Source organism: Punica granatum, chromosome 5, assembly GCF_007655135.1.
Source record: "Punica granatum isolate Tunisia-2019 chromosome 5, ASM765513v2, whole genome shotgun sequence".
In the NCBI taxonomy this organism is placed as follows: domain Eukaryota; kingdom Viridiplantae; phylum Streptophyta; class Magnoliopsida; order Myrtales; family Lythraceae; genus Punica; species Punica granatum.
In genome coordinates this window covers 29,558,397-29,570,417 of record NC_045131.1, presented here as the reverse complement: position 1 = coordinate 29,570,417, position 12,021 = coordinate 29,558,397, and the positions used below count along the sequence as shown (strand labels likewise).

The following is a 12,021-nucleotide window of genomic DNA, read 5'->3' as shown; positions in this document are numbered from 1 at the left end:
TTAATGAAATTTTCTATAAATGGGACGAACAAGTGTGTCAGAGCATCAAAATATTCCTCTTTCTTCTATGCGCGATTGGACAACATATATACTGTCAACTGGGCCTGGGTGTGATCTCATCAAGCATGCATGGATGGGGCCCTCTCATGTTTTCCTCCATCCATGAATTTCGTCTTAGAGAATCCACTTTATTGCCATATAAGCAAGAATGAGAACCTAAAATAAATGGAGACTCATTCCACAATGCAAGAGCTCACATCCCCATTCCAAATGGACCCACAAGATAATATATTAGAAATTGGATTTCGGATTAATTTATGTTTTTAAATTTTTTGAATAAAATAAAATTAATTAATTAAAATTGAATTAATTAATTATTTTTTGGATTCAACAAAAAATATTTTTATTCAAAATTAAATTTTTAAAAATTAACTAAATTCAAAATTAAATTTAAAAATTATTTCGAGTCCGAAAATTAATTTTAACAAATTTAAAATGTTTTTTTAAAAAATAGGACTAGCATTGCTATGGAACTTGATGAAAGATTTCGGGGGAAGTTGGCATTTGAAAAGTCTGATTTGGATATTTGGACAATTGGAGGAAAGTTGGAATTTTGCATGTATTTGAGAAAATCGTTCAAATTGAACTGATTGGGATCCATTTTGGTGGAAAAAGGGAAGAATATGCTTGTGAAGGATGCTCTAAGAATAGTCTGCCGCAGTAGGGACGGTCCCCATTTATTTTCCCCATACAATGGGGGGGGAAATGAGGACGTCCCCACCGCTACCACATAAGCAGCAGAGACTCCATTGTAGATGGTCTAATAATACATCAAATCATATTTTTTCTATAAAAATAGTTTATTTGGAGTTGTGGGCTATACACCCGCTTGGGGTATAGTAGCTTTGGCCGATTTGGCCACCCTTATGCGATGCAGCCCACCACTAAGACGCTAGGGTTTAGTGGAATTAGTTTGCATGAACTCTTTTATATTCAAGCGAGCCCTGCTCAGACTTTCCAAATTATAACCATAGTTTTTTGTTTTAGAAGGATTGCAGTTACAAAGCGAGCAATTGAAACCTAGCTAGGGCTTCCAATCAAACGTTGGACCCAACTCTAGATATTCATTTTAGTTCTAATACATTTTATTAGACTTTAGATGAATAAATGAACGAAAACAATAAATGTATTCACATTGCTATTTCTATCAGGAAAATAAATTTCTTAACGATGAAGTAAATAATAATATTATAAAATAATACAACAGTAAATATGTTGCTTAACAATGGAGTAAAAAATTGCTGAAATATGTAGACACACACGGAAAAATTGAGAAACAAATCACAAGCTTATATGAGGCTTGGGTTTAATAACCTATCAATTTAAACTTTTGGGTTGTAGTGGGTTCAAGTCCGTGTAGGCCTAAGTGAAAATTTTACACGGTATTAGAGTGGGTAACGCTTTCGCACACATATGTGAGCTCACACCGTGCCAAATTTTGTTTCGATGCAGCCAAGAGTGCGCCTCATGTTAGATCTGAGAGCGATCCGGTCCAATTTCGTGGTAGTTAAAGGTGTACCTTTAGTTTAGGCCCGACTGTGGAGCTCAAGCTTAGTTTGGTATTTGTCCCCTTTACTCGAGCATGGAAGAGGATACTCGGCTCATGGGAAGCTGTTGAGGGTGAGTGTTTAATGGCACGTGGCAAGTGTCGGATCACACGTTGCCACATGAGGGCAGGTATTGAAATATGTTGTAGCACATGAGAAAATTGAAAAAGAAATTACAGGCTTATATGAGATTTGAGTCCAACAAATCTATCAGCTTAAACTTTTAGGTTGCTGATGGGATCAAGTCAGTAAATGCCCAAGTGAGAATTTTGCAATAATAATATCATAAAATAATATATTAATATACTTAACGATAAAATAAATAATATTAATATGTATATTTATTTTTCTCCGAATCTTACAACAAATTAATTTCATGAATTTCGTCCCAGTAGGCTACCTACAAACCTCGGTGGTTTTTTCATTTTTGTATGCGTCATAGGCAAGGAGAATCCTCTTTCATATATTTCATTATTCTTATTCTAAGTCATATACATTAAGCAAATTATACATACATATATATATATATACATGTACATATATTGAAATATAATTATAGTCAGCATGCTCAGTTCCAGTCATTCTGCAATGATTAGATACGATTCCCTTCAAGAATCTTGTCCCTCCAAAGCTTTAAAGGGGATCCAAATTAAACATTTGGTATCACTCTGCCGCATCACCATGTTTTTGGCCCCTTCATGATTCCTATGAAGATATAGACCAAATTATATTCGATCATAGTAAGGCAATTCACTGCCCATTAATTCATACATTTTTCATATACGGTAGTACGTACGTCATGTGCCATTTGCAAGGGGCTACAGAAATAACTTTTTGCCATTTTATCCAAAACGTATGTGCATTTATTGCATCTGGCGACTGAAAGTTTTGCAATTAGATCAGTCTTTTGTGAAATTTTTTATATAAAAGTCGAGAAACTTTTATAGATGGAGATAAGTTTGGAGAGTGTCAATTCCACTTTCAAAATTATTCACAATGTGAGTTTGTGGTTTATGTGTTGGTGGGTGGTCAATTTCCTTTTTTAGGTGGGGTTCTTCTCAATCATGGAGGGTTGCACTTGAAACTAATTTATGCCTGGCTACATATACTATGCGCGAATTGGGTGTTTGAGTGAGTGAGTGATGTACTTGGAATCTTTTATATATTTATTAGAAATCATCGTTAGGTAATTCAAATTCGAATGAGACCATATGGGCCCATTTGGAGAAAATAAAGTTATATCATGTCATGAAGAGGCGAAGACATGATTCTTATCAAGCTTCTTTCTTATTTATTTATTTATTTTTGGTTCAACAAGGCGATTGGTTCAGCAATAGGATATGCGTTCGCGATACGTTAGTTACACCAAGATCAATAAAACATACATTTGAAAATAAAGAAGGAACGATTACAATTTTTGAGTTTAATCATTGATTTCCATGTACATAAACGTTCTCTTATCTACTCTCTCTCAAATATGAGAAATTTTTCAGTGATTTTATCGTATTACGTGATATAAGAAAGTATTAATCATATTGCAACACAAAAAAAAGTGTGTTAATCACTCCAATATTTACTATAATCGTTCTTAAGTGTTACAATATATCCGATTATTTCTTATCACATTATTGCGAGATAAGACCGTTTAAAGTCTTTTCCTCAAATATAGTAGTTTGATTTGATGTAAATCTTCAATGAGGACTCTTTCTTTAACTGAGGGAAAGAAAAAGGTTTCCTTATTGGGCCTGAAACATAATCCATATTAGATGGGCCTGCTTCGCTCAAGTTTATGAGCCTCTCATGCCCAATCTCCGAGGATGCTCTCTACCCACAAACTCATGTCGACAAAAGCAAAGATTCACAATTTTTTTTTTTAAGAAAAAAAATTGTTTTCAACAAAATAATAACATTTATTATCTTAAAATTGGAGGATCTCCATTGAAATGCTAGATCTAATTAAATAGGAAATCGTATGGTTAATTAGTCTCAAAAGAGACGGGGGAATACGAAATCCCAGTTCGGTCCACACAACGAGCAAGCCTCGACCCAAGGATGAAGCCTGGCCTGCAGCATCGAACCCGCCATAATCACCCGCCCTATCAGATTACCGAGATCTTATATAAAGACCTATTGAAATACGTTTTTTTTTTTTAATATCAACTCTCTTTTTTCGGTGAATTAATTTATCAACTCTCTCTTTAATTAGTACAACCACTAACTTTAAGTGTTGAAGAGGAAAATTGAGACTATCCTAATTCTCCCCCAATTTCCAGCAGGTGATTGGAGACGTTTTAAGGTGCGAAACGTACGACGATGAAACTCGAGGAGATCTCTGGCAAATTTCAATTATACAGCTTCACTAGTAGCTAGGAAGCATGATCCGACTAAGACAATACACACGTAGTCGCCAACATACTAAAAGAAATCCTTTCAGTTGACAACACAGGACTAATATGCAATATGATATGCATATATACACACTAGAAGGTGACTTGTGCTATGTGCAGGATGTTAAATGAAAGTTAGGTTTGAAAATTATGCCTTCGGGATGAGCAGTGTTGTGTAAGTTTTTTTCCCCCCTTCTTTTATAATCTTTTAAGTTATATTTTTGAAATAATAAATTACTATATCATGCAGTCAATATAAAGCTTTGCTGTACATTATAGACTTACACCCATCCTATGCAGTGTAAGAATATGAAAACTTCACTTTATTGCAATATATTATGCGAGAACTAAGTCGAAAATTCACTGAACTCAACGGAAGCTCAATGAGAAAATTTGCTTTCCCTATATTCTTTTGTGTTCAAATATGTAGAGCTTTTATGTAAGTACTTCTACATATATTTATGTCGCACACAATTAATCTTCTGCAATTTGTCCTACTGTACCCTTCAAAAGCTATCTCGCAATATAATCCCAGGTGCCATTATCAAATAACAAGGCGTAGGCGTAAGCATTGCATGGATGAGAAAAAAAAAAAAGGATGGTTTAATGGTTCCAAACTTACTTCAATGGTCTCGTAATTTTAAGGTCCTAGGTTTGGATCCTTTCTATGCATTTTTGTCAAAATATTTATTAGAAATATAATATTTGCTTGGACTTGGGAGACAGATTTCTGTGAATTAGACTATGCATTTTGTAATGCTATGCTAACGGATCAGTACTTACGCTGGTTGTTCAATTCATCTGATATGTTCGCGGTTTAATACGAGAGCCCAAACATTGAGATTTCATCACTACTGTCCATCATTTTTATTCAGAAAAAAAATGATTGAATTGATTGACACTACCCGTTGTAGTTGTTCTATTTAAATACATTTTTCCTCGCTTGGGCCTTGCACAGATGTACATCAGTATATTTGGTTTTATTTTGATAATTTATGATGAAATTTTATATTGTAATTTTCCTGAACTTTAAAAAGATGTGATTACTACTATAAAAGATGTATTTTTTCAAATTAACGATTTCATTTTTTTACAAGATATGGTATAAGAAGAGTAAATACTAACAAAATAAAATATAAGCGTCTGTCAGCACCCAATTTTGGTCCACCGGCTTCAGAGGGGCAGAATCGTCGTTTTTGCCACCCGTGAGGGAAGTATTTTCGATTAATTACCTTAGTATTCACTACTTTTCGGAGATAGCACATTTTCCTAATCTAGTACCAAATTTATGATTTTTCAAAATAATACTATTTGGGACGTTTACGAATTTCGCGTACATCGACGTCAATTTTCTAAATTAGGGACAAAATTCGAGATTGAAAATAATTTTATCGCGTAATATCGATCATCAAATTTTTCGGAGCGTTATGCCGGTCTCGAATTATTTTTCCGACGTCCGATCAAGAAGACGAGATTTTAAATTTATACGCGCGTCGATTTTGTAATTCGAAAAAAAAAAAAAAAGCAACGGTCAGAAGTCACTGACTTCTGACCGCTGCTCCTCTTTCATCATTTTCTTTCCTGTTCTTCTTCTTCCTTTTTTCTTGCTTTTCCTTTTCCTTTTCTTCTTCCTCTTGACAGAGTCGGAACCGAGCCTGCTGCGATCCGACCCGAGCCTGCCGCACGCCAACTCCTCTGCGCACGCGACTTTTCTGCACACGCCAACGATTTCCGACACGCAAACGCCGACTCTCTCTCTCTCTCTCTCTCTCTCTCTCTCTCGTTTTTTTTTCGGGACAAAACCGAAGCTCACACGAAAAATTCGGGGGACTCAGACACGAAGAAATTTTTCCCACAGCTCACGCTTTCCCTCAGCTCACCCACGGCTGGAAACCTCCGAGCTCGATTTTCCGGAATTTCCCCCAGCTCGGACGCCCATCTCACACATTCGACGTTCTCTCTCGGATCCGAAACCCGCAACTCGCCCACGGAACGACTCCCTCAGTTCAACCTCGAATCTCTCGGCTCCCTCACGCCCTCTCTTCCTCTTGATTTCTTCGCCCCCAGCTCACCCGCGACCTTCGGATCTCTCACCGACTTCGCCCTCGGCTCGTCCGGACTCCCCAGCCCGGAGCTCTCCCGCTCTCCCTCGCCTCGGCTCCCTTGGCTCCTCGTCCGGCCTCCAGTTCGCCTTTCGCCGCCACCCGAGTCGCTCGGCCGCCCCGAACCGAACCCCTCCTCCTCTGTTTCGTTATTTTTTTTTTTGCTAACCGCCGGTTCCTCCTCTCCGGGCGAACACAGGTAGCCGCCCAACCGCCCGGCAGCCCAGCCATTCGGTCCGGCCCAGCGGCAGCCGTTCAGCCCGGTTCAGCAGGGGTCCAGCCCAGCCAGCAGCGGCCCATTCGGTCCAGCGAGCAGTCCGGCTCATTCGGCCCATCGTGGCCCAGCTGCTCCCTCCTGCGGCCCAATTCCCTTCGCGGCCCATTACCCGCGCGTTCGGCCCAGTTCGCCGCGCCCGGCCCAGCACTCGTCCGCTCGGCCCAGCTCCCGTCCAGCCGGTCTGCACTGTTCAGACCGCCTCCAATCCGGTCCAACCGCACTGTTTCCGACTTAAACCGAGACTAGGTATATTATTCCGACTTAGTGGCATGCGTAGGACTCAATTTATGAATAAATTCGATAATTGCGGTGATAATTTGTGATTGTCGTGTTTAAAAAAAAATATATTCAAAAATTCAAAAATTGGGAAATAGGAAAAATGGAACAATAAAAAATAAATAAATAATTGTGTTTTAATTAAACCGACGAAAGCACGAATTTGAACGTTTTTAATTACTCGACATTAAAACCGCTTGTTTGAAGCAAGAACGAATTCACACGAACCAATCTCATGTTCACTCGACTTTAAGAGAATTAAATCGATTAAATACATCAAAAATTGGTTTAATTAATTATTCGGACTTAAAATTGACAAATTAAATTCCGCCGTGACTGATTTTGATTGTTTATATGCACATGTGAATAATTAGATTCACTTTGATCGAAATCCCGCACGAATCGGTTAATCACGTAAACACGACATTAAAAGACACAACTTTCTGTTTTCTATTTATTTATTGCAAGTCGAGCCCGGATCCCTAGGAATACGATATACACAGGGTCCAACACCCTCTTTTGTCAATCACGGGGTCCAACGCCCCCACACACCTAGCGCACGCAACCCGAGTGCGGAATCGGGTCCTGTTTCGACTTACTGCTGCGTTCCTAGTAGTGTCTATGTGGAAGACGACTCGGATCGAGTAAGTAAGTCGCGGCCGGACATGACCCGGGAGCTCGACCGATCCTACGGCTATCAAGAGAGTCACGTGATTCTTTCGCCATCCGTTGGCTCGGTTGGACCCGACCCCCGGCTCACTGAGCCCGCGTTGCTTTAATTTCGGTTTCGGTTACTCAAACCATGCGGTGAGCCACGAGTGGAATAATAACCGAACACGAACCGACCGGGACTCAATTGTTGTAATTTGTATTCTATTTATTTGAGAGAACAAAGTAAGGATTTATGTTGTACATTTATTCATGTAAGAATCCCGGTCGGAGAGTGGACGGTCGGAGTGTTCCTTCGAATTTACGGTGTCAAAACGCGTAAGATGAGCGGAACTTAATTAAGCGGTAATTAAATTAAAATGGCAAGCTTAGACAAGTTAGAGTACCAATAGGGCATGCGAGATATAGGCTCGCATGTAACAGAATCCCCGAATTCGGAACCTCTGGTTTCGCAGACCATATGCTGTTCCCCGTACCCCTAGACCCGGGTAACTTGCCGGCCCTCGACCTTCGGGTCGTAAAATGGCAAGTGGCGACTCCTTCTCACGTGCGTCCGTCGCGCGTCCCCAGGAAGGTGGACACTCCCAAGCCGCGTTGCATAGGCGCGCGCACGCGTGCCCCGACGAGACGAAATTCGGGTGCGCACAGCTTGGCGACTCCACTGGGGACATCTAGAGGGTTCGGGCTCAATCCCGTTTGCTTGCTTGCTTGTTTATTTACCGCTTTCCGTCGTTTACCGCTTATCTACTTACGCACATTTATTTCACGCATGCATTGCATATCATGCTAGCTTTAGGTGCCTTGTCCGAAATCCCACGGGCGCTAAAATAGGAAGCTAGGTTAGTCAGAGGTTCCGAGTAAGGGAACGGATCGAGTCGGCTATGCCACCGAACCGGCCCCCAAAGATCCTCGCTCGATTTCAAGGAATTCACACCCTTGAGTCGGGAGCCCCCATCCATAGATAGCACGGTCCCTGTAGCACCGAACCATGCATCGTGCTATACCTCCATGCAAGCCTTTAACCCGACGCCGATAACAGTCCATCGAGTCGGCCTGCGTGCCAATTTGAATCTTTTTCTTTTTCAAGAGCGTTGTACACATAACTTGTAACATGAATTAAGCCGTGGACATTTACATTTTCGTAAACATGCATCATGTAAATTTTTAAAATTAGGATGTCATTCGCATTGATGAGTCTTAAGTTGATCTTCCTTTCATCTTGGTAAGGGATGCCACACTCGGTCTCTTGATTCGCATCTCGACAAAGTCTGTCAGCGTACGAGGATCCCACCGAGTCTCCGCAAACCAAGATCGACACACTTGCCAGGATATCCCTTACTCCAGGCACAACCATCATGGTATTTTCACCAACATCAGGATCGATCACCTTCGCCGTTAAGTTGCTAAGAAAGATGAGGAATTCACTGACTAACCGTGACTTTTGGAGGGAGCTCTCCCGGGCCCGCACCAAGCTACAGAGACACGATCAGGAGCTCGCTTGAGCGAACACCTCCCTGGAGAGGTCTAGGAAGAGGGCTTGTGGAAGCCTTCACATGCACCTTAGGATAGTCTTCACCAGGCCTTGCCTGGAACCGGTGCTTTCCATGGAGGTGGTTGCTCGCGCCCCGAGCGCGGTGGAAGATCGATTTAGGGCTTGTTTTTCAAAATTACATTTATTTTCGAACCCCGGGAATCAATGCGAATGACGGCGTTAGCTTTTAAAATTCATGCATCTCGTACACCACATCTCTCTATATTTGTTATGTACATTTATATAATTAGCAGAATTCGCTTGCGTTGCAACTTACAAACTTGTGGGACGCAGGTAACCATAACTGGCGCCACATCGTTATCCCACTCGTCGGCAATTGAGGATGGCGCAAAACAACCAACCCGCTAGTTTCGAGGAAAGCACTCCACCAACGCCGGTCTATTCTCAGCCGCTCATGACTCATGCACCGCTACCACCAACCCTTGCGGGCGCGCCTCCGACACACTCGGGAGTAGTTCCACCACCAGTCCCATCGCCGGAAACTCGAGCACCATCCACCTCCACTGATGGTGCCCGCATCGTCACATTGGAAGGCGACATCACCACATTGAGGGGTACGATCAACCAGATGGCTGCTGACATGGCCGAGCTCATGGCCTTGCTCAAGGGCCCAAACCGCGCCTCCTCAAACTCTACTCCGCCTCCGGGGTACGAGCCAACGGTCGACCCTAACCCTTGGGTCCCGCCGACCCATGCTCCGGAAGGTGTTGAAGCACCTACAATACACGCACCGACGTGTCACCCGGCCAATGTCCCTCCGCCATCGGTGACTCTCTCGGCGGTCATTCCTCCTCCACCGTCGGATCCGACCACTCTTGTACCGCCGCCGATGTCCATATCGGTTCCGGCTCCTGTTTACGTAGCTCCTCCGCCGATGGTCTTCCCGGTACCAAACCTCCACGCTCCCGTTTATACATCCAAGCCTCTCACATTCCAAGCTCCACAACCCCATATCAACTTCTCCTACCCAGCACCACCTCCCGTAAATATCCCTGTCTCTGAACCAAACACGCCAACTCAGGCGGCCTTCGCAGCTCCACTAACAAATTGTCTCCTAGAGACGGAGGTCGAGCAGGAGCAGAGATTGAAGAAGATGGAAGAGAACATCAAGGCCCTACAATCAGGTGGATCTCGCCTCGATGCCGGCGATGGCGATTGGATTCTTTTCCCGGGCATGCGGCTACCCCCGAAGATTAAGGTGCCTGAATTCCAAAGGTACCATGGCACGACCGACCCTCGTCACCATCTCCGTCACTACAGGGGAAAGATGTTGCAGTACTGGGACTACGAAGAGTTCGTCATCCACACGTTCTGGGACAGTTTGGCGGGAGCGGCTCTTGACTGGTACATGTCACTGAAAGCCGCGGATATCCCTACATGAGCGGACCTATCGGGTAAATTCATCGACCAGTACAAGCACTGTGCAGAGACGCCCCCGACCCTGTTGGAGCTCAGTACAATGGAGATGGCCGATGACCAGAGCTTCGAGGCCTACGCAGTGAAGTGGCGGGCTAGAGCGGCGAAGCATGTCCCCCCGATCAGTGAAGCGCAACAAATCCAGTTATTCCACTCCACTCTCACAGGGGCCTACTACTTGCACCTATTGGCCCATACTTCCTCATTCTCCAGTCTGATCGACGCTGGGAAGAAGCTTGACATAGGCATCAAGCTTGGGAAGATAGAAGGACCGACTGGAAAGGAGAGGCAGTCACCAAAGAATGCCACTACTGCGCCATCACCAACGAGTAACAAAAAGGGCAGAGACGCGTCCGTTAATGCCGTCAGCCTTGGACGCCAAACACCCATGCCGTACCAGCAGCAATACCCGGCCCCGCCGATTAACTACTCGGCGCTATTAGCTTACCCTCCGCCACGAGCCCCGCAACCATATGGTTATAATTACGCGACTACCTCTCATTGGGCATCTCCAAATGGGCCCCTAGCTTTAGGAGCTCCACCAACGGCTCAACAAGCCCCAACCTTGCAACCTCGACAAGGAGGGCAGGCCAGGCCACGTCTGCAATACCCGCCTTTGCCGATTCCCCAGTCACAAGTCTATCGCCAACTTCTGGCAGAGAAGGAAATTAGACCCGTGGCCCCTCATCCTCAGTTCAATCCCGCGAATCAAGATCAGAATCTCCGTTGTGAATACCACATGGGTGCCCCGGGGCACACTACGGACGATTGTTACACCCTTCGGGGCAAATTGCAGGAGATGATTGAGAAGAACCAACTCTCTTTCAATGAAGTCAAGCCGCCAAATGTCCAAGCCAACCCCCTCCCTGACCATGAATCAAATTCTGATGCGGCTATCAATCTAATCGGCATTTGCCCTAGCGGCAAGGACAAGGTCGAAGAGGAAAAGCTGATTTTCCCATGAGACTACCTACATAAAACGTTCCCTACGTGCAGTCGAAACTATAAGCCGCACGGCGGAAGAGGATTTTTTTGTTGTTGTAACGCAAATGTCGATCTTAATGAAAATATCTTCGCATGTTTTTGAAATCGTCGCATCTGTACATTCTTTCTCCTCATTTATTTCAAGCACTTTCGCCCGCTGAAAATAATTATTTTCATTGCTAGGTTCCACTCACATGCAACCAACCGACACAGTGGCTTGTGTTATTCCGAGCTGCGCTTTTGAGATGCCGACCCACCCACCGCGGTGGATATTAACCAACAGAAGGGGAACCATGCGCCTTGCAAACACACATTCCTCCCCTAAACTCGCTCTTTACGTATATCTGAATGCATTCCCAGACGGACTCCTGACTAGAAAGGGGCATTAGGACAGTTCTCAGGACGCCCTATTGGTTCTTTCGAACCTGTTCGATTCGCATGTCCCCGTGGGACCCGGCTCCTCGGTCTCTAGGACGGCTGCATTTACCTACCCGTGTCGGAGGAAAGTACACTCATGCCGCCCCCGGCCACCTCCTAACCACTCCAGTGTGGTGATAACTAGTTTTCCGGGAACGAATGACCCCCATGAGTGGCACCCATGGGCCACGCGATGGACGAAGGGATTTCCCATGGGTCCGCTCCACATTTCTTACCACACATTCCACCGCATAATCGCCTGATCCATCACTTCCTTTGTCGTATTTCACAGGGACATGCCGGTCGCAAGCAAAGAGCGATGCGCGGGTTCACA

General features: G+C 43.9%; 1 protein-coding gene across 2 annotated transcripts; it reads left to right on the top strand.

Moving 5' to 3' along the window:
* The first annotated feature begins 5,576 nt into the window (after nucleotides 1–5,576).
* Nucleotides 5,577–11,372, top strand: LOC116207032 (extensin-like). Of its 2 annotated transcripts, none has more exons than XR_004156845.1 (2): nucleotides 5,577–6,619; nucleotides 8,546–9,137. XR_004156845.1 is itself a non-coding variant. In XM_031539878.1 (2 exons), the coding sequence occupies exon 2, from the start codon at nucleotides 9,193–9,195 to the stop codon at nucleotides 10,249–10,251; it is 1,059 nt and encodes a 352-aa protein (XP_031395738.1). In that variant the 5' UTR covers nucleotides 5,583–6,619; nucleotides 9,144–9,192; the 3' UTR covers nucleotides 10,252–11,372. The 2 variants fall into 2 exon arrangements, 1 of the variants encoding a protein (XP_031395738.1); XM_031539878.1 differs by lacking the exon at nucleotides 8,546–9,137 and adding an exon at nucleotides 9,144–11,372 and having other exon boundaries at nucleotides 5,583–6,619.
* The last annotated feature ends 649 nt before the right edge of the window (nucleotides 11,373–12,021 follow it).